Below are 23,640 nucleotides of genomic sequence, written 5' to 3' on the forward strand. Positions count from 1 at the left end.
TCACCTGGTGGAAAAGTTGCATGAATCACTGTGTTGTGCAATATCGTCAACAGAAGACGCTAGTGTGAAACGTCAAATGCATAGAAAAACGAAGCGCGCGCCTCTGGTTGTGAAAGCCACAACTATGAAAATTTAAAATGATCGTTAAAAGCGTGGTCGATGGAAATTTTGCAAGTGTTACGTCTGTTTGTCTGTGGTCCAAAGATTTCGATGGGAGATTTGGAAAGTCGAAAGTTTTTGGTTTTCGTCTGTGAATCGATACACAAGTCTTGTCGAAAATCGGTAAGATTTTCAAAACTTCGATAGTCCTGGCAATCCTTTCGCCTAAATCCAAGGGGAACGACATATCCTTTTCTAATCGGAAAATCCGCATTAATCCGTTCCTATCCGATGCCAACCACTAATAACTGAGCAGTAGGTAGATGCGGATAACGACAATTAGCAACGGTTAAATGCGGATTTCTCCGGTTAGCAAAGAAAGTGTCATTCCCCCTGCCTCAACCAAAAAATAATCAATAAAAAGACACTAAAAGACAAGATAAAACTATATCGTAACACTTTTTATTGTAATTCTGTCACATTCAAAAACTTCAGTATACTTATATTGACGATAACCAGTAATTTGTATCAGAAATTAGCATTTAAATAATACAAGCATAATTACAAGATAATTGCACTTTTCATGACATTAACACTAATAAACTGTCACGCTTATTGAGCATCCCCACTATCACCGCTTTCGGCTAAACCGGACGCTGTCGCTGCCGCTGCCACCGAATCGCCCACCGTTACACCGTTCACCGCCAGCGAGTGCACGATCCCTTCGCGTTTGTTCCCACTGGTTCGTGCCGTTAGCACGAAACGGTTGCCATCCTCGACGAACGTCGTTTCGGTGCCGCCATCTACGAATTCGCCCTTAAAGTGATAGATGAGGGAATATCAAAACGGTGTAATCCATTCGTGCAGTTAGTTTATACTGCTGTTCGGGTGGAATGCCATCCACCAGTTAATACTTACACTTTCTTCTATCAGTTTACCGTTCACGTAGATGTTGAGGGTGTTCTTTTCTGCAATAATAAAATTCATATGAGTTTCAATTTTAAAATATCGCAAAATACGTTGATCTTACCCAGCACAATGCGATAGAAATTATCCTTCAAATTAATCTCCCACGTTTTGAGTGCTTTGGCTTGCGATTCCGTAAACTGTTCGTATGATTTGCCGTCCACGAAAAGCGAGTAACAATATTTGAATCCTGGCAGGGGATCAACCTAGAAATTAAATTTGTGGTTTATGTTTTGTTCCGACAATTCAGTAACAAATTTTGAAAACGACGTATAATCAATGGTATAGCATTGATTATACGTCGTTTTCAAAATTTGTTACTGAATTAGAATTAGTAAAAATCATTGAGTAATTGGCTTCTTTGTTGAGATAATTCCATATTCTGAATCTGCATGCAAAACTTAGCCGAAATCCAAATTTTCATGAATTTTGGTGCCCGGGAACCTATTTAAAAATCAATTTGAAGTTTGTATGGGAGCGATTTGTCGAATCACCCCTCGTCGTATTTTGTACTGGGCGGAGCTGTCAAGCAGTTGCCCAGCTGTCAAAAGGTGATTTCGGAAAATCTCTTCGAAATCGATTTTAGGTACCAAAATAAAGTTCTAAAAATCTGAAAAAATCATAGGTGCTCTTTCGAATAAAATTGAAAAATCAATACATTTTTCTTAATTGAAAACCCCAATTGCAAGTAAAAATCTCTGACATATTTTCACAGTGTGACAATGACAATGACAAGAAATGTTTTAAGAATTGCTATGGTAAGCTTGGAAAATTTCTAAAGGTCTAGATTTCAATTATTTTTACTAGACTTGTACTATCTGTAATATTGATAATGGATTTATCATTACCCTATTTTTCAGTCACGCAGGTAATCCAACGACTACTGTTTCATGGACCACGCTGCTTTAACAACTCACCCGAATGATACACCGCTTATCGTCCAGCTTAAACGTATCCTCCCCCACCAGTTTGAACATCCAATCCCGGCGGAAAATCTCCTCCTTATCAATCCACAGCACTCGCTTCCCACTGGCCGTCCCATGTTCGAACTCAATCTCGTAGACTTTCCCATGCATCGGCACTCTCCATCGGGCTACGACCTCCCGATTCGTTCCAACTCCGTTCCCGTTCCCATTGCCACCCGTTGTTGGCTTGGTTCCACACCCGTTGCCATTCTGTTGGCTGAGCCGGTTAGCACCTTCAGTTCCGGTTTTCATGCTGCTGTTAAGTACCAAGCCTCCTCCACCCAATCCAAGGATGCCGTGACTCATTCGCGTGCTTCGCAGTGCGGCGACCTGCCTCCTGCGATGTTGATGACGCCTCCCTTTTGAAGTGTAGGGGTGTGACGATGGGTGGAAAATTATAACTCTGTGTGGGGTACGGAACGGACGGTCTACCGAAGACGATGCAGCAGTTGTGAGGGTAGTCGGTTCATGCCATCACCACTCGTCAAAGTCATTATCACTTCACCGGATGGGAGGCCCCCGAGTGGGCCCAGGCAAAAAATTGAGTTTGATTTGCTTTAGTCTAGTACCCTAGGCAAGTACAGCAATATCGATAATATCACGCTACAACAGGCTACACCTGTTCTTGCAGCAGTGGATATTTGTAGGTCACGAAGTGATTTCCTGGAAAAATGTAAACAAAATGAAAAATTGTGACTAGGAGAATTATGGGAGGGTAATAGAAAAATATAATGGTAAAATCGATAGGCATTTAATACCGGAGGTACTGAATAATTTACATGAATTTGTACTTGAATGATTGACCAGGCGGATATTACTTACATCATATCATGATGCGTGTTTGTAGTTGTATCATAGACAGCCAGATGTAGCTTTCCTGAGATTTTTGTGAAAACTCTTTAATTAGTTGCTCTACTATTTAGTAATACTTGGTAATACTCGCCACCTTTCTATAATACTATACCACTGTAATATTATTGAAAGGTGGTAGTAAAGAATACGTTAAACATCTAGGAGAAATTCCTAATTCTTTTTGTATGAACCTACTGTGTTTAAACCCCAACATCTAGTCCCATGTCAATCACCCACGCTCAACAACCACTAGAGAGCCAAACGTCATTCCTCTGAGTATTTACAGAGTGATTTACGAAACATAAACGGCACGGTAAAATAGGGTAGGTGGAAAAGTCGCTGAAAGGTTCGTGTCATGTCAGACAGACAGAGTCACGGTTCCACAAGTTGTTTCTAGATACCTCTACACCTCCACAATCCTTCCAAGGTTATACTGACTGAGCAGATTTTACGTTGCTTGTTGGTTATTAACGATCCTAGAACAAAAATTGATTTATGTTATATGGAACCTATTCATGTTTGCTTCTAATGGCCAGAGGAACCGCCAGGAGAGTCCGGTACACTAAGGTCTTTTTTCACACGGACTCGCGAATTAACACGGGTTTTTCAACTTTCTCGCGCTAAGTGTCCAGAAGGGAAATCTTACTAAAAGGATGAAAGGGTATTTATGGGTAAGGGTTGCAAGAGGGTTGAAAAGTGGTATGAGGTAGGGGCAGGTGATTATGTAAGAGGTCTGCAGGAAAGAGGTGTTAGGAGGTGTGGGGGGAGTCTGTTTGGTGGAAGGGGAAGTTAATACATGAGGGGTTAGGAGGGGTTGAATGGGGGTTTTCCTAAAGGTGATTCCTGGAGTATGGTTCTGTTAAGAACCAATTAAAAGATGTTCTAGGTTATCCAAAAACTTAGTTTATTCAAAGACTTTGGCGAGTAAGCACCTCAAGATCTACAAGCGTAATCGATGGATTGTAGTTACATTACTAATACGGTACAACATCATACAAGTCCTTAGAGCATAGTTCTGTAGAGACGTAGTTTTCAAAGATATTCTAGGACCTCCAAGAACTTCCGCGAGTACAGGCCTGAAAATCTACGAGCGTAATGAATTAACTGTTGCTATATTATTGGTGCGGTGTAGCATCCTACAGATCCATGGTGCATGGTTTTGTAGAAAACTACTTCCCAAATATGCTCTAGGTCATCCAAGAATTTCAGCGAATATAGAATTTAAGATCTACGAGCGTAATAAATGGTGTTTTTGGTACATTACTTATACGGTGTAACATCATACAGATTTATGGAGCACGGTTCTATAGAGAAGTTATTTTCAAAGATGTTCTAGGTAATCCAAGATCATTCGCGAGTAAAGGCCTCAAGATCAGTAAGCATAATCAATGGACTTTTGTTGCTTACTGATGCGGTGCAACATCCTACAGGTCCATGGAAGGCAGTTCTGTAGAGTCTTGATTTCCAAGGATGCTCTAGGTCTTCCAAGTACTCTTATTTTCCAATCGCAGATTATCACTGCACGATATGCTAGCTTTGGGATTGAATCTTCAAACATTTACTTACATTATGGTAAACAATTGGACCGCACCCAACTAACAATCACTCATTTTACAAGCACCTTTACGACGAATTGATTCAGCTTACATTTGGATAATTTTCAGGCACAACCTTTGTTCGGGGTTTATTCACACAAATTTGGAGAAACTATAAAGCATAGTGATGTGTACCAGCTAATCTGTTTGTTGTTAAATCGTTTTACAACTATATAGTAAAGCTGTTATTCAGCTTTAGCAAAAATGATTAAAAATTAATAAAATTGCAATTTTTTTCAATTTCTACGAGAGTTTATGATTAGAACTTAATGCTGTGAACAAATATTGTGAAATAATAACTACACATAAATTTACCTAAATCCAGATTCGATATAGACACCATGCCGCATGCCTTCTTGTCTGCGCCATCCTAGAGATGATGAATTACAGCGCTCAAATCAAAACATAAACTTTCTGTGGTTTAATAATGATCAGACTTCGACTCCTATTCAGCAGTGGTGAATTAGCACAACATTATGGTTAACGACTGAACAACAGATTATTTCAGCTGTTGTTCAGTAAAAAACACGTGTTTTTCATCATGTACTCTGAGTCGAAGTATGATGAAATGAAAACGCTTATTTGACTTGTGAAACACACATTATACAGATACATGTCCTATTTTTTACATGTGCTTTACAACAACAAGAAAAAAGTCTTGTTAAGCTATGTTGTTTACTGCGAGTCTAATAAAAATCTTATTAAACGCTTGAAAAGTGTTTAAAATTATCATTGTTGATACCAATACGAAAAGTTGAACATTGGCTACTTTTTCAATTGAAATAGCATTTGTACAGTAATGTGTACACGTACAGCATAATTTTAGTTCAGCTATAATTACTATTATAAAGCAACAATTCAGCATGCATGCTTGTCTGTGGATGGCGATTGTTGGTTGGGTAATTCCAGCTGTAGTATTGCAACAATGCATTTGGAGACTTCTTGTGCGGGAAACGTTATATTCTGGCTAGTGGTTTTTTGGACGAAAGAAATTCGAGCGTTTGTCGTTCAGGTATTTGGAATTCGGACGAATGACATTCGAGTTTTGTTTCCAAAGCATCCCACTTTTGGAGTATAATGAGGTACTTATTGAGTACGTATAAATGATAAAACTAACTTATTAATCTGCAACATTTATTTTTCGTAGATACCAAGCCCATACAGATATTATGCAATCATCTCTCTTTAGGATTCTTTACCAATCAATGCGAGAACTCAATAGTAAGTCCGAAGTTGACCAAAGATCGCAGTCGCAGTTGACAGCCGAAAAACCTGAAGGATGTTGCTCCGCATCAGTAACGAAACAACCATTCATTGACGACGCTTAGAGATCCTAAGAGCTTTATTCACGGAAGTTCTTGAGAAACCTAGAACATCTTTGGAAATTAGTTCATTACACAACAATTCTTCATTGTACTTGTAGGATGTTGCCCAGTATTAGAAATATAATAAAAATCCATAGATTGTCCTTGTTAGGGAACTCGCGGAAGTTCTTGGAAGGTATGGAATATCTTTGAAGAATTGTTCTCTTCAGCTCAATATCTTTGAAGATTTGTTCTCTTCAGCTCAATGCTCCATGGTCTTGTATGATCTTGCATCGTATAAGTAATGTACGAACAATCCATTGATTACGCTTGTAGATCTTAAAGCTTTTAACCATGGAAGTTCTTGGAGGACCTAGAAGATCTTTGGCAATTATTTCTCAACAGATCTATGCTCCCTGGACCTGTAGGACGCTACACTGTATCAGAAATGTGACAACAAACCATTGATAATGCTTGTAGATATTCAGATCTATACTCGTGGAAGTTCTTGGAAACCCTCGATCATCTATGAAAATTATTTCAATACAGAACTATGCTCCCTGGACCTGTAGAACGCTGTACTGTATCAGGAATGTGAAAATAAACCATTGATAACGCTTGTAGATCTTCAGGTTTTTCTCGTGGAAGTTCTTGGAGGACTTAGAACATCTATGGAAATTAGTTCCTTACAGATAAAATGGTTCATGAACCTGTTACAACGTATTAGAAATGTAAGAACAATGCATTGATTATGCTTGTAGATCTTAAGGCCTTTACTCATGGAAGTTCTTGGACGACCTATTTCATCTTTGGAAACTAGTTCTATACAGAACCATGCTCCATGGATCTGTAGTAAGTTGCATCGTATCGTCATGTTAGAATAATCCATAGAGTACGCTTTTAGATCTTAGATCGTCCATACCGCGAAATTCGGGAGGCTACGGTGGGCGAGTCATGTCATTAGGATGTCGGATAGCAACCCGACTAAAATGGTTCTCGAGAGTCATCCGACCGGTAGAAGAAGACGTGGAGCGCAGCGAGCTAGGTGGGTCGACCAAGTGGAGGACGATCTGCGGACCCTACGCAGAGTGCGAAATTGGAGACAAACAGCCATGGACCGAGTTGAATGGAGACGGCTACTATGTACAGCAGAGACCACCCCGGCCTTAGCCTGATCGGTAAGTAAGTATACCTGGAGGAATTCCTATATAAATTGAGAAATATCTGAAGAGATCTCATGAGAAAATCCTAGAAGAAACCCTAGGGAAATTTCTGGAGAATTCCTTGGAGGAAGTTCTGAAGACATTCCTGGAAGAATTTTGGGGGGAATCCCTAGAAAGAAATTCAGATGAAATTTTCCTAGAATTCCTAGAGGAAATCTTAGAGAAATTTCCGAAGAAATCCTTGGGGGAGTTCTTGGATAAATCCCTGAAGCAAATTCCTGGGAAAATCTCTAGAGAGAATCCTGGAGAAATGCCCGGAGAAACTTCTAAACATATTCCTGACGTAATTCCTGGAAGAGATCTTGAATAAGACCCAACAGGAAATTCTGGAGAAATTTCTTGGATTAATTATGGGAGCAATCCCTGGAAAAAATATTGGAGAAATCTCCAGAGGAATTCTGGGAGGAATTGCTGGAGAAATTTCTGAAAATATCCCTTGAGTAATTCCAGGAGGATTTCCTGGAAGAATCCTTGGAGAAATTTCTGGAGGATTCCCTGGAGGATAATTACCTAGAGGAACCCCTGAAGCAATTCCTGGGAAAATCTCTGAAGGGATTCCTGGAGGAATGTCTGGAGGAATCCCTGAAAAAATCCTGATAGTATTCCTGGAGAATTTCCTGGAAGCATCTCTGAGGAAATCCCTTGAAGATTTTCTGAAGAATTTCCTGGTGGAGTTGCAGACTTAATTTCTGAAGGATGTCCAGGAGCAATTCCTGGAGAATTTCTGGAGGAATTCCTGAAAAAATCCTGGGGTATTTTCTGCAGGAATTCCTGGTTCGAAGGATTTCCTGGAGGAATCCATGGGAAAATCACTGGAGAAATTCATGCAGAAATCTCTGGAGAAATTCCTGAAGCAATTCCTGATGGAAAAATTCCTGGAGAAATGCCTGGAGGAATCTCTAGATGAATTGCTGACAAAATTTATGAATGATTTCCTGGGGTAATTCCTGGAGGAGTTCCTGGAGAAATTCCTGGAAAAAAAATCCTGGAGGAATGCCTGGAAGAATTCCTAGAGGTATTCCTGTGGGAATTGCTGGATTAATCCTTGATGAAATTCCTGGAGGAATCTCTAGAGAAATTCTTGAAAGAATTACTAGATAAGTTTCTAAAGAAATATTCAGAGGAATTATGGAAGATTTCTATTTTTTTTTCTGTTTCTGAAAAAAAATACTTTGAGAAAACCTTGAAGGAATTTCTGGAGGAATTTCTGAAGGAATTCCTGGAGAAATTCTCGAAGGAGTTCCTGAAGGAATCCCTGGGGGAATCCTTGAAGAAATTTGAGAAGAAATCCCTGGAGGAATCTCTAGAGGAATCCCTGAAAGATTACTGAAGGTAATACTGGAGATTTTCCTGGAAAAAATTCTGAAGTAACCCCTATAGGATTTGCTGGAAGAATTCCTGGAGGAACTTCTGGAGGATTTCCTGGAGGAATCTTCGAAGGATTTCCTGGAGGAATCCCTGGGAAAATTCCTGGAGAAATGCGTGGAGAAGTCCCTGGAGAAATCCCTGAAGCGATTCATTAAGGAATCTCAAGAGAAATTCCTTAAAAATGCCTGGAGGAATCCCTGAAAAATTCCTAAGGGTATTCCTGGAGAATTTCCTGGAAGAATTGCTGAAAAAAATCATGGAGAAATGGCTGACATTATGTCTGAAGGATGTCCAGGAGCAATTCCTGGATCAATTCCTTGAGAAATTACTGGACGAATTCCTGAAGAAATTCTTGGGGTAATTCCAGGAGAATTTCCTGGAGGAGTTCCCGGAGAAATTCCCGGATTAAATCCTGAAGGAATGCCTGGAGGAATTCCTGGAGGTTTTCCTTTGAGAATTGCTGCAGGAATCTTTGAAGGAATTCCTGGAGGAATCTTTGGAGAAATTTTTGCAACAATTACTGGGGGAACTCCGGAAGAATTTTTTATAAAAATTCGCTGAAAAATTCCTGGAGAAATCCTCGAAAGAATTTCTGAAAGAATCCCTGGGGGAATTCTTGGAGAAATTAGTGGACAAATCCCTGAAAAAGTTCCTGGAGGAATTTTTAGCGGAATTCTTAGAGCGGAATTCCATGCAGCAATTGGTGGAAGAACATCTTCTTCCACAAGAAGAAGAGAAGAAATTCTGATAGGAATTCCTGAAAAAAACCAGAAGGTAAAGAAAGTCCTGGAAGAATTATTGAAGGAATCTCTGAAGAAATTTCTGGAGAAATTCCTCGAGGAGACCCTGGAGAAATTCCTGGATGAAATCCTGGAGGAATGCCTGCGTGGATTTCTGAAAGAATCCCAGCAATAATTCCTGAACCAATCCCAGGAGAAACTCCTGGAAGAGCTCCTGGGGAATTCCTGGAGGAATCCCTAAAGCAATTCCTGGAAGAATATGTGGTGGAATTCCTGGAGGAATTGCTGGAAAAAATTCCTGGAGAAATCTCTGCAAGAATCCAAGGAGGAATCCCTGGAAAAATGCCTGGAAAATTTCTTGGAAGAATGGCTAGGAGAATTGTTGGTGGAATTCTTGGAGGATTCGTGGAGAAATTTTTGGATGAATTCCTGTAGGAGTCTCTGGAAAAAATCCCTGGAGCAATCCCTTGAAGATTTCCGGGGTAAATTTCTGTATTAATTCCTGGTGGAATTCTTGGAAGAATCCCGGAAGCAATTACTAGAGGAATCTCTGGAGGAATGCCTGGAGGAAGTCCTGAAGGAATGCATTAAGAAAAACCTGGAGGATTTCTTGGAGGAATCTCTAAAAAAATCTGGTAAGAATTCTTGGAGGGATCCCTGATGGTTATCCAAGAAGAATGTCTGAAGGGATTTCTGAAGGTATCTCCAGAGGAACTCGTGGAGAAATCTCTAGAGGTTTTTCTCGCGGAGTTTCTAGAGAAATCTGTAGATGAATTCCTGGAGGATTTTTTTAATGAAACCACTGCAGGAATTCCTAGAGGAATCCCTAGAAAAAAAAAATCTTAGAGGAATTCCTGAAGAAATTCTAGGGAACTCCTAAACAGTTCCTGGAGGAAGTACTGAATTGTTTCCTGGAGGAGTTCCTTAAATAAAACAAGGAGAAACAGGAATTCCTGAAGGAATCTTAACAAGAGTTCCTGGGAGAATCTTTGTAGGAATTTTTAAAATAAGTTGTTCCAGAAAGAATCACAGAAGGAATTCCCGAGTTAAGCCCTGCAGAAAATCTTGGAGGAATCCATGGAGAAATCCCTGGAGGATATCCTAGAGAAATGCCTGTAGGGATTAACGGAGGAATCTCTGGAAGAATTCTTGGAGGCATTTCTGAAGGAATCCCTGGATGATTTTTTAGAGGAATCCCTGCAGCAATTCTCAGAGGAATCCCTGGAATAATTCCAGGAGGAATCTGTAAAAATTCGTAGAGGAATCCCTTGAGAAATTCCTGTAGGAATCCCCGGAAGAATTCCTGAAGAAATTGCAGATGGAATCCTTGGAGAAATCCTGAAATAGTTCTAAGAAAATTTATTGGAGGGACTCCTTGAGGAAATCCTGTAGCAGTTCCTGAAGGAATCCCTGAAGAAACCCCAGGAGGAATCCCGGAAGCAATTCCTAGAGGCATTCCTAAGGGAATCCCTAAACAGTCTTTGGCGGAAGTACTGGATTAATTCCTGGAGGACTTCCTGAAAGGCACTCCCTGCCCTACTCTGGCTACGGCCATGTCTTCCGACGATCTTTCGGGAACTTTTCAGATACAACTCCTTCAAAGTATCGCTGAAGCTCCATCATATTTTGTGGCCACCATCGGCAAAGAGTACATAGCTTATCCCTGTAATACCCAAATTTTTAATTTTGATCTAAGTATCATTTTTCGTCATCTAAAATCGATTTAAACATGTTTTGGAAGATGATTCTTTTTAATTCTCGATTTCGTGAATTTCAGTTTTTGATTTTTCTAATTTTTATTTTTGAACATCCCCACACTTTTATATTTTTCCTGGAAGCCAATTTGGGGAACGGATTTTTTGAGATAAAAACATTTTGAGATTTTATGATTATTGTTGAAATATTATTATTTTAATTTTTTTTCACAGAGAATTTTATTTTCCGTGTTATTTTAAGGAAAATGTTTTTAGAGTGTATTCGATTCCTCTAAACTATTAAACAAGGATAGAATGATTTGGGAAAAATTTGAAATATGTTAATTGTAGCGATTCAATACAAAATAAACAATGACTTCTAAAAGGTGACTAAAACATCAATTTTTCAATGATTTTCAAAAAACGTAAATACGTTTTATAATACACCAAAAACCATTTTGAGATATACAAAACAGTCCTTAATATCAGCCAAAAATATAAAAATTTTGATTTTCCACGAAACAAAAATTACAAAAATGATCAAACTATACCCCGTCTAAAGGCGGGATTGGGTATTAGAGGGTTATTAATCGTAGATTCCTAAAACGGAAATCTGCGAAGTAACATTGATATATTTAAAGCAGTTGTAATCAGATGAGGACTCCTTATCTGATTCATGCCAACAGTCGGAGCAAAAATCCACATTCTAATTAGTATAAATATTAGTAATTGGGATGCATCATGGGAAAACGCTTTAGATTTGCGATTTGTTTGCAAACACTGATAACACGAGGGAAGTTGATTTAGGTATGGAAAGTTGACAAACAATCTCTAAGCGTGTAAACACAAATCACGGGCGAAACTGTTATAAGGATGATAACTTGTGCCTTTCATTGAGAAAGCTCAGTCTATCAGTTCTGTTCAATCGAAGCACAATGGTTACTCCTAAGTTAATTTCATTCTGTGCTATCATCGTACTCTGTTCGATGCTTCAGCTAACAACTGCAGGTCCCACAAGGTCATCCAACCGGACAATTAAGTATTGTTCTAATTATCCTACCGTCGAAATAGGTAAGAACACACTGTCGTTTATCGTTGTACTATTCCTAGGTCAGAAAAGCATTTTTTAAAGAAAGCTTTGAACCTAAGAATAGTATCTCACAGAGTGTCGTTAACAAATGCCGTTTTACTTAAAAAGAATAAACATTTTTTCTATTCATACACCAGTAACTTGCGGTGAGAATGAAGAGTTCGATTGCTGTGGCCAGTGCGTCCAACAGAGCTGTGACTTTATGGAAACATATCTTTGGGCATGCTTCCAATGCCCGGCTGAGTGCGTCTGTAAAGCTGGATACATTCGGAAGACCGAACGGGGCTCGTGTATTCCCAGACAGGATTGTCCGGCGGCAAACCGAATCTAGCGAGCACATGTAGGAGTGATTGATGGTATTCGAACAAGTACGTGCTAAACCTACAGTGCCAAATATTATATTGCTGGTTGATAAGAATAAAAAGTATAGCTGAACAGTAGAACCTAAGACCAAGACCATACACATTCGTTGTAATTACAGTGAATTTCCAAGACTGACACAAACGAAATTTGATCCTTGCTAATCACACACAACACCAGCGAGCGATGGAACAGTTGACCAGTTGTTGATTTAGAAACCAACCATTCAAGCACACTATTGCAATCGATTCATAAGTTACGCAATAACTTTATTGACCAGTTCATTCACTTGAATCGTAAATGAAGAACTTCAACCTTTATGCTACCTTGTTTCTTCAAATCGTACACTTGGCCTTCCGGCTTTCTCAGTGGTCAAGGTAAACTCCTCGTTCCATTTCCTTTATGCCATTACCCATGAAAAGCTATCCTTTGTCCAGCAGCGTTGCCAATGTTTAATCACTTGCTAGAATCACTACTACCAAAGCGGAAACGCGACCACGCCACGACGCTCTAATAAGTATGTCCGTTGGGTCCAACCGTTCGCAATCGACTAGCACTGCCACCTAGAACACCGATATCACAGGACCGAGTGCACCAACGGAGGTTTTCCCTGTTTCCCCTCCTAGCACCGCATCCATCGAATATCCTTAACATTTCATAATGGAGCACGACAGCAGCGTGGGGTATTTCCCTCGCCCACTCTATAGTACCAACCACCACATATACCTACCCACCCACCCACTGGGTACGGATGTTTAGAAACGGGCAACCAAAACAGCAATCAACAATGATATAAAAACACCGAGCCCCCACACCAATAATGCGATGTGACCTAGAGAGTGCATAAAAGGAACTCGTGTACGGATGGTATGGTATCGCACAAAAATTTGGAGCCTATTTTCGGTAGTACAAGTTCCGCCACCCTCAGCTTGATTCGAACTATCCATAGCCGGCAATAGGCGGTAGGCCGGTTTTCTCTCTTTTGGTATGAAGTTGTGCTTGTTGTGGATATAATGGCAATATGGATGGGTCTAGGGTGGGTCATCGGAACCGTTTTCTCCGATCAAACATTTTTTGGTTCCATTTCAGGTCCTGAGTAGCTGTGCAAAATTTGAGCACGTTCGGTTGCGCCTACACTTTGCGCATTGCAATTGAAATTGTATGGGAAAACATACTTTTTTGCATTTATGTCATAAGTTGAAAAAGTTTGTCTGAATCTTTTTAACCGATGATGTGAAATGATAGCTTAGGATGTTCTGCAGAACTTTGTCGAAGACCACAAAGTGATCCGATGCTTGTGAGAAAAGTTATAATTTAACAAACCCCATGCATGTGTTTAAGTTTTAACATGTAAAGGAATAACAATAGCAACAAAATCGTGCTACTTCAGCAGGCAATGCCAACGCTGTAACTTTTTTCATATGTATCAGATCACTTCGTGGTCTTTGACAAAGTTTTTCAGGACACCCTAGGCTATATTTTTACATTATCGGTTACATGGTTTTAGAAAAATTCGAGCTTCTCATGAGAGAAATGCAAAAAAAAGTATGTTTTTCCATGTAAAACCCATACAAACTTCAAACGCGATGCGCAAAACGTGAACATAACCGATCGTGCCCAAATTTCGTACAGCTGTTTGGGACCTGAAATGGGACCTAAGCTATGATCTGATGGGATGCCATCAAATTTCTAAATTTTCCATATAACGGATGACCCACTCTAGGGTACCAGTCGTAAATGTAAGAGTCCTATCATGGAATTATTTCGCTATGAAGTATGAATTATTCGTTAAGAGTCAAGTCAGGAGCACAGCTAGGGGAGAGTCAGATCCATTCATCATGCGTTTTAATCAAATTAGTGCTTTAAGTGTAGTGCATTATTTCATAAAATATTTCTTTAGAACATCTTCCAAAGATTCCAAGAAAAACCCTTAAGGGATAATCTAGATAATCCTTAAGAGAAACCTTAAGATAACCCTTGAAAGTTGCCTTAGAATAATGCGGGGCAAAAGTTCACAGTGGGTCTTTTTCTGAGCACGAGTTGAGAACCCAAGCAAATCTCTATGTGTTCGAGACATTATCAGGTCAGTTACTTGTCAATAAAAATTAGAACGATTTTGTTATGCAGTAGCAGAGTTATGCAAAAATGTGTTTCTATCTGTTTTGATGTAGGGGAAATTACCTATTCTCGGCCGTTTTGTTCTCTTCGTCTCAAGAATTTTTTTGAAACCTATTGAACTCAGAGTTGGTCTTAAATCCTTCCCAACTAAGCTGAATTATATGGCCAAGTTTCAGGCAATTTGGCTGACAAAAACCCCCCATGACGAAGAGAACAAACCTGCCGATAATACCCATTGTCACCCTAATTCTTGGACCTTTCGAAATAAGATTTTTTTTACTTATTTGATTATTTGAAAGACTCGGGCGCCAAAATTACATAACCTCTTGATGTCAAACAATCGTCATTCCATATAGGTGCGAACTTTTGCCCCGCATTAGTCTAAGAAAATCTTTACGATATTCATATAGAAAATCTTCTTTTGAGGATTTCTACAGAAATCTTCAAATATTGCTTGCTATTCTTTGGATTCCTTCTCTTATTACCACTGGGCAGACAAATCTAAACCCCTGCGAATGACGTCCGCAAAGAGATGACATCTGCCGAACCAACGATGGAGGAAAAAGAAGACTTTTACAGTTTAAGTCATACATTTATCCGAAGAGGCTTGCCGAGTTGTATAAATATGACGAGTGCTGTTAAAATCGAGTTTTTCAACGAGTTGCATACATTTTTTTTTTTTTGCAATGACAAAAAATATTCACTGAGAATGAATTGTCTAGTACACGGTCAGAAAATTCACTCATTTTGGAGCTAAAGTGGGACAACTCAAAATTGAGTAAATTTTTTTTCCAGCGATAGCGCTGGCTTAAGTGCGAAAATCTCATCAGTTTAAGCCGTATAATATTGTTGCTGATGCGAAGAATATTATACGGCTTAAACCAGTTGGATTTTTGCACTTGGGCCAGCGCTATCGCTGGAAATGCAATTTACTCATTTTTTGAGCTGTTCCAGTTTAGCTCAGTTTTGTGTGAATCTTACTCATTTTAGAGTAACTTTTTCTTAGCGTGTAGTACAAACATGTTTCAAGGGAATCCAAGTGTGAACAATTGAGCATCCACCTGCATCAGTCCGCTTTTTTGTTTGATCAGGAAGGCTATGGCATAGCCGGCACAGCAGAGTTGTCAAAAGTTTTCGCGATCGCGTCGCGTAATCAGGAGTAGCTTCAGTTGCGGTTTCGAAATCTTTCTATCGATACAAATTCTTCGATTGTTTACAATTGGCTTCTTTAGCGGTGTTGGGATAATTCCATATTCTGAATCTGCATGCCAAACTCAGCCGAAATCCAAATTTTCGTCAATTTTGATGCCCGGGAACCTATTTAAATATCAATTTGAAGTTTCTATGGGAGCGATTTGTCGAATCACCCCTCGTTGCATTTTGTACTGGGCGGAGCTGTCAAACAGTTGCCTAGCTGTCAAAAGGTGATTTCGGAAAATCTCTTTGAAATTGATTGTAGGTATCAAAATAAAGTTCTAAAAATCTGAAAAAAATCGTAGTGGCTCAGTAAAAGGTGCTCTTTCGTATAAAATCAGAAAATGATTACTTTTTTCAAAATTTAAAAACCCAATTTATATTTGAACTGCCCAATACACGTGGGGGCGGCGTAGGAATCGACGAAAGACGCGTGCAGGTCATTAACTGCTCTCTTTCATGAATTATATTTGAGCATTGAAAAGTGTTGCATAATAGACATCATTATGTAATACTTTTCTGTTGCATAATGTGTTCCATGTGTTCAATCACACATGGAAAAGTGGGCCGTTACGCCACGCCACACATTCTTATTGAGTAAGCTTGCCAATTATGATTGGGAATTGTAAAAATTAGAACTTGTTATACAGACTGTTCCAGAAATTATAAGCACAACTTTGCAGCCCAGCCATTTAGGAATGAATGCAAGAACAAACTTTATTTTCACTCATATTCTTCTCTAATATATTAACATCAAATAGGGTATCGCGCTACTTGGGCGGTGGTTTTCTTCGTCTGTTATTTTCGTCTGTTTTCCACTGTAACTCGGTCAATTTTGAACCGATTGACTTGAAATTTTGTACACGGGTAGATACTATACCTATCTCACCGCATTCCAAGAATTGTGTCAATTGGTTCAAGATTGACTGAGTTATAGTGGAAAACAGACGAATATAGAAGCCACCGCCCAAGTAGCGCGATTCCCTACCGGTAATCAAGAGTTACATTGGACTCTTGGTTTGCAAGTGGCAGAACATTCCTTAGTGATTCCTTAGAAATATTTTGCACAAATTGCACTATTTTTGAAAAATTTTGTTTAACATTTTTTCTTCTATGGAGAAAACTAAACTACAGCGTGCGTCAGGCAAAAATGCGAAAATTTCAAGGCGCTATCACACGCTGAATATGTGATCTTCTTCTTCTTCTTCTTCTTCTGCTTTGTGGCTCTACGTTCCCACTGGAACTTTTTTTTTTAATCACTTAACCTAATTTACAGCTCTGTTGTCCACTAGGGCACTGCGTGAGCGACTCTAATTGGAAGCTTACATACACTTTGTACAGCACCTTAATGTATTCTATTTCTAATTGTACTAGGGTGCCTGTACCAGTTATCGCACTACCTAAGGAAAACTACTTCTACAAAAATAAGAAGAAGACCGACGAATGTCGTCGATATGTCGAATGATAGATTTGGTTTCATACTTTACAGGAAAAATATAAAATCTGAGCCAAACCCGCTTTTACTATTTATTACGGCGTGTGCCAATGATAGGAACCCTGTACCAGTTATTGATTGATGCACCAAGCGGTAAGAAGAAGAGTTTTGACATCCAAGCGGTGTGCCGTTTACATCCATCGACCAATCAGCGACGAGGATCTAATCGACGGCACACCGCTTGGATGTCAAAACTTCTTCTTCTTTTCGCTTGGTGCAACAATCAATGGACATACCGTCAAACGGGGTTACTTGCAACAGCGGTGTAACTTGCAACACGATGGCATACAATAATTGTGAACTTTTTTCACATTATAATGAAAGCTAGTATGCTCCACCATTTCAGCTATCAATATTATTTGTACCAAAGATCGTTTTAGTGAAAATATCAGTTTTGTTTCTTTGCTTATTGTTTAGCTACACTGTTAAAATGGTTTGCTCATTTTATGCCATAAAGACAAGTATGAAAATCGTGCTTTACCTCTCTCCTATGATAAGTGCGATCAGTCTGATGACTTTCCTTGTAGTTAGGGTATCTAATAGTAAGCTCAACTGAACGATAAAAGTTTGAAAAACTTATCGTCTAAGTAATGTAAAAAATCATCATCATATTCGACAACCACTATGGGGTAACTTGCAACAGTTGAAATTTACCAAACTTTCTATAATTTATTTTCATTTCACGATATTTCGGACAGAAATAATCGAAATGGATCATTGATTAATTACGTAACGTGCTAATTTTTAAATGTCGACTCAGTTTTATCATTTTTTTGCACGTAACTTTCAAACATTGTTAAGGACTTCCACATTTTAAAATTTTATTCATGTTCCACCTTGATGAAAGTTTAATTCAGTTTATGATCGTTCTAAAACACCCACCAACATCTATTCTGAACCTAGATGGAGTAAATCATTTCAATAGAATGCCCAAATTGAGGGATTTGATGCTTACAAAGTTGAATTTGAACACCCATTCATATTATTTTAGCTGATGTAGCCAAACACCACTTCAAACTAAAAATTACCTAAAGATTACTCACTTTACCTTTTCAACAAATAACATTAAGAATTGTTGACATTTTGTAACTAGTACTGAGTCATGAGATTCATATATATTTTATAGTTTACAGACGAAGCACCTACTGTGAAAAGCGCTTATAATAACTACCAACCCAAGTACCAACCCTTTACCGAAAAATCGTATTTCCGTTGGTTAGTGTACATCTTTTCAAAGCATTTTTCATGCATTACAATCAAAAACTTACAATATGATCAAAAATATGAATATTAATACAGTTTAATGGTAGCTTACTTAGCTTCACGCCATGTGTTGCAAGTTACCCCACAGATGGGCTAACTTGCAACAAGCATGTATTTCGCTCTTCCTGATTAGGTGGCAACGTTTTTTAGTAAATGAAGTCCTGCATAGTATTCTACTCGTGGTAATTAGTGTACACGATGCTTCACAGTGTGTTTCAAATACTCAGATTTTCAATTATATTGCTTCAAAGTCGAAAAGTGTTGCAAGTTACCCCATTTGACGGTACTTTTTAATTTCGGTTCCACTTCGCACTATTTACATGCATTCCTTATGGGATTTGCCATGACTGGTACACTATGGCGAAATAGGGGGCAAGGAGGCCGAAATTTTAAGGAAAATGATTTATTTCTATCAAAATTTGAGCAAAATGTGAATTTTAAATGAGTGCAATCATCTTTTATGAACGTGATCTATTATTCATATATTTTTTCTTGATGATTTGCATCGTTAAAGATTGAAAATCAGCTATGGCGAATTTGAGCTACTATAGCCATAACTGGCACACTGACCCTACATCAAACTGGTGGCCTTTGCGCTGCTTTCACTTCTACCCTATCATGGTAGAATGATGAGCTCGAGGATGTTGATGTGTGGCTGTTGGTTGTTCCTGTTTCCAGTCCGATTGTGGGCTGTTCGCCGATGTCCAAGTATCCGGGTTCATTTGAGCCATGGGCTCAGAAGAGGGTCAATGCCAGCTGCTCTCAGGGGGAAAGAGCAACTGACGAAAGTGCTGGGGCTGGGATCGAACCCATGACCATCTGCTTATGAAGCAAACGTGTAGTCACTACGCCACGGGCCCCGGTAATCCCCACTGGAACTTGGCCTGCCTCGCTTCAACTAAGTGTTCTTTTGAGCACTTCCACAGTTATTAATTGAAGGGCTTTCTTTGCCTGCCATTGCATGAATTTGTATATTGTGAGGCAAGGACAATGATACATTATCCCCAGGGAAGTCGAGAAAAGCTCCCGACCAGAACGGGAATCGAACCCGCCGTCTCCGGATTGGCGATCCAAAGCCTTACCACTAGGCTAACTGGAGACCCGAATATGGGATATATATGACTATTTTTTCATGACAGTGTATCAGTCAATGTCTATATTCTAGCAATAAAAAAAATATAAATTAATATATTTGATTTTTGACATGTTATAATGTAAGCCCACAAAGTGGGTATCAAAAAACTGCGCGCTCATTGGTCATGAGACAAAGTGGCTAAAACAGTAAACAGTTTAAGTTTAATTCGATGAAAAACCAGGCCATACTAATCCACAGCCTTGTAGTTTCACATACTAGATGAAATAATCACAGATATATGATGATATTGTAGAGAAAAGTAAAAATTTTGTTTTATCAGGTATGAAATTTAGCGACCTGTGTAATTTTCAGAGGCTTGAAAATTTTGACTGTCTTCAGCTTCAGGCGCAGTCTTGTAAACATTTTAAATTATTTTTCATAAAATTAGCCTGTTAGAGATCATGGAATGTTGAAATATAGATTGGTTATCGTCAAATGGACGAACATGGAGTTGGAAGTTGAAAAAACCCTTTCGCATTTTTTCTTGACGCATACTGTAGATAAAAATCTAAAAAAAAATATACGTATATACGTATCTATCAAGAAATCATTAGCTTTAGTTTTAAATAGACTTTCGGACTTGAAACTTCAATTCAAATTCAAAAACATATTTTTCTAAAAACCATTTTTTAATAGTCGAAACAAGTCCCAAAATGTATACTGCAGCATGTGTTAAACTACAGTTATATTTAAGCACAAGTAAAAGCAATGCCTAGGTTTCTTTGTGCGTAAAGTAAATTTTTTTTGTGTTAGGAACATGTTTGAAAATTTCAAAATCTGTGGACTCAGAGCTGAAATTTCAAGGTTTCTCGAAATTTTGAAGTGCTCGTAAGCACAGTCAAAATGTTATTTTCAAAAAAATGTCAAACAAGTATCAACAAAAAAACATATTTTTGATATGATCCTGTGGAAAAAATGGTTTACAGTACATGCAATCAGCATGAATATAATAAAGTGGTTTGTGCAAAGAGTTAAAAAGTGGATTTTTTTTGTAACATTGTGGATATAAAAACTCGTTTTAATATATATTCTCATTACAGATATCGAAGAATAAACTTTAAATAAAAAAAAAAACAAAAATATAAACATAGCTGTTTGTTGAGAAAATCATTTTTTTCTCGCTATACGTAGGTGTGTATTGTTTTAACTAAAATTGAAAGGAGAATTAATAAGAAAAGCGATATTTTCATAAAAGTGTGTGAATGAAATGAAGTTGTATTGAATTTATTATGTAGCATAGAGTCAGAAGCAGTACAGACGGGTCGATGATCAGCACGTTTCAGAAGCGGGCTAAAAAACTATTGTATGAAAACCACTAAAATAACTATATAAATAACAGATTTAAATATACACTATTTTTCAGTTTGAGCTGTACAAGACGAGCTGCTACGCAAATTACCTTCTAAAATTGAACTATGAATATTGAATATCTTCAGAAATTACTCTCGGAATACATTTATAAATTCTTTCGATGAGTCTATCAAAAATCTTCGAGGGAATCTTTAAAAAAATCTCCAGGACCTCCTTTAGGTATTCTCTTAAGAAATTCTTCAGTGTTTTATTTCCTTTTTTCGTTTAGGAAGTTTTTTAGGGTTTCTGACCTCTGAAGCATCACCTGGGATTATTCAGAAACACTTTCATATTTTTTTCTAGGGATCCAGAAGTTTTAAATTTCTTGATTATTGAGATTTTCGGCCCTAGGCTTTTACATCTTCGCGTTCAGAAGTTATTTTAATGTTTGTTTTAGAAGTTCTCTTAGACAACGATTTATTTTTAATCAAAAAATATTCCGATTATTTCTTCGGGAATTCATACAGGTATTTCTCAAAGGGTTCCATTGGACATATCCGCAGGAACGTCTCCTGATTTTTTTTTTCAGGGATGCATCCAGAAATTCCAGCACGAATTCCTCCAGAGGTTCTCGCATTATTACTTTCGGTGATTCTATCAGATTCCTGCAGAACAAACATTTTTTTTTTCAGAAGTTCCAGTATAATCCAGTATAACTCTCCGAAAATCCCAGAACTCTAGCGTTTATTCCATGGATAGCTCTATTTTTTGCCATGTATTCAGAAATTTCTTCAAAAATACATTCTAGTAATTTCTACAGCAATTCCATTTGAAAATTCTCAAAAAAATCCCCCAGGATTTATTTTGAGAAAATCTCCCATGTAGTCTATTGAAGGATATCTCTAGGAACTCTTCTGAAGTTTCCCAATAAATTCATCCTGAAGTACCACCGAGCGTTTCCTAAGAAGTTAACCTTGGAATTTCCCCAGAAATTTTATCAGAAATTCATACTAAGCCGTTCTAATGACGCTAGACAAAGGGGTCGTCGTTGTGATTGTGGTGTTCAATTATGGCCCTCTGTAAATTTTCAACTTCTATTCAATTTCTCTCGTCGCACACTTGCGATCCTATCCACAGTTTCTTTCATTACTTTCGTTACTCCCTCCTTCTTTGGGTAGTATTAAGTTCACCGAGAAAAGCCAATAAAATTCAATTATCACCTTTCATTTTGGGTTTATGATGGTTCTAAGAAAGTCTTCTGGTATATTTGACTAAAATACTTGGGATGTGTGCTGCTCCGCCGTAATTCAGCAAAGTGACGTAAGCGCTATTCTGAACTTCGACGTCTATTGGTATATATCTGGTGAAATAATAAAACTGTGGTATATCTGCTATATTGGGATGCAAGATCTAGTGGAAATCTAGCATCTATGGAAGAAAACATTGAGAACGACCAAGAGATCAATGTATGATAACGAAAAATGTACCAATATTGTCAATGTTGCATACGTCACTTCGCAGAAGAACGGCAGTGATTGGCTCCGCATGCGTAACCGACTTCCGAACCCAAAGATCGCCTAATCTTAAGACATCGTTGATAGTTTTCTTTTCAAAAAACTACTAAGAATTCAGAAAACTACGAATTTTTCGGGAAAAATGTTCAATTATGTTACTACGTGATTGTCACGTGTTTTAACAATCACACCAGGTACGCTCCTTCCAAATTTTAATACATCTGAGCTATTCAAATTGTTTAAAAAAATGCTGTGCATGTTATAGCTCTAAATTAATCTCAATAATATACCATCATTTCAAGATCTTAAAATATTTACGAATTTATCCGAAAGTAGCCAAGTAAGTAGAAAATGTATATATTTTTCCGGAACAGAGACGAGCTTGGTGTTCTAGTGGCCACCGCTTTTGGTTCATATGCAGAAGGTCTTGGGTTTAATCCCTGGGTCGAATTTCTGAGTATAGTGTATCACTGTGCTTATCATATGTACAATATAAAAGTTAACGCTTTTAGCATTTCGACCTTTTGACCGTCGACCTTTTGTCTTACAACCTATGCTCACATTGTAAAATGAAAAAATACAGCAGTTATTTCGACAAATTTAAAGTTCTGCATAAGCATAAAAAATTGATGAAATTTTTAAGACTTGCTCCGGGTTTTTACTCTTCTTACACCCATAAGAAGGGTATAAATACCGCTCGAAAAACCGACTTTCGATTCGAGGCCCGCAGGGCCGAGTCTCATATACCAATCAACTCACTACCCTATTGAATTTTATTAGGTTTGGACATTTGGTTACCGAGATATCTTTCAAGGAGTACTTGGGAGTAATACAGGTTAACTTTTTGAGAGATTTTTGACCAAGTGTATCATAATATATATCTCAGCCGCCTGTCAACCGATTTTGGTTCTCTTAGCACCAAATGAAAGCTACAATATCCTCCTAAAAGGCACTGGAATTTTATTTCGATTCAACATTTGGTTACTGAGATATCTTTCGACGAGTATTTCAATAAATTCTTTTTTTATTATTATATTCGTTTGTTATCTTGCATGAGTTTTTAACCAGTCTATGAGAAATTATTTTTCAATAAATAATGCTGACCTCATATAAAGTGTATACGACCAGGTTATTGATTTCAACAATATTATAAATAAAAAATAACAAATAAACAGGAATTCTATGAATACTAACAAATGAAAGCTTTGAATTTATATATTGTGGCAAAATACAAGAGCCGAACAGCCAAAATAACTAGCTAATGCCAAAACTGATTCACATAGTACATAGATATATCATTTTTGTCCTTTTTACACCATAACCATGAATACCATCTACTTCGGGGCCATGTTATTCGACTGATTAAGAGATATTA

General features: G+C 38.1%; 1 protein-coding gene across 2 annotated transcripts; it reads right to left on the reverse strand.

Annotated features, from left to right (window-relative positions):
- Positions 1 to 539: 539 nt before the first annotated feature.
- Positions 540 to 12,801, reverse strand: LOC109622293 (fas apoptotic inhibitory molecule 1). 2 transcript variants are annotated; one of them, XM_029875642.2, is made up of 5 exons: positions 12,583 to 12,801; positions 1,983 to 2,693; positions 1,130 to 1,271; positions 1,018 to 1,067; positions 540 to 915 (listed from the first exon to the last, which is right to left on the reverse strand). In XM_029875642.2, exons 2-5 carry the CDS (start codon positions 2,334 to 2,336, stop codon positions 712 to 714), a joined length of 750 nt encoding a protein of 249 aa, XP_029731502.2. In that variant the 5' UTR covers positions 2,337 to 2,693; positions 12,583 to 12,801; the 3' UTR covers positions 540 to 711. The 2 variants fall into 2 exon arrangements, with proteins under 2 accessions (XP_029731502.2, XP_062716604.1); XM_062860620.1 differs by lacking the exon at positions 12,583 to 12,801 and adding an exon at positions 2,853 to 3,002.
- Between the last annotated feature and the right edge of the window lie 10,839 nt (positions 12,802 to 23,640).

Source organism: Aedes albopictus, chromosome 3 (genome assembly GCF_035046485.1).
Source record: "Aedes albopictus strain Foshan chromosome 3, AalbF5, whole genome shotgun sequence".
Taxonomy (NCBI): Eukaryota; Metazoa; Arthropoda; class Insecta; order Diptera; family Culicidae; genus Aedes; species Aedes albopictus.

What these genes read in the sequence shown, in the direction of transcription:
- LOC109622293 (XM_029875642.2), bottom strand. Translation starts at nt 2,336, where the DNA reads ATGAGTCACGGCATCCTTGGATTGGGTGGAGGAGGCTTGGTACTTAAC. An exon ending in TTTCTATCGCATTGTGCTGG is followed by an intron (nt 1,068 to 1,129) that starts GTAAGATCAACG and finishes TTATTATTGCAG; the next exon opens with AAAAGAACACCCTCAACATC. An exon ending in GTAAACTGATAGAAGAAAGT is followed by an intron (nt 916 to 1,017) that starts GTAAGTATTAAC and finishes TATCACTTTAAG; the next exon opens with GGCGAATTCGTAGATGGCGG.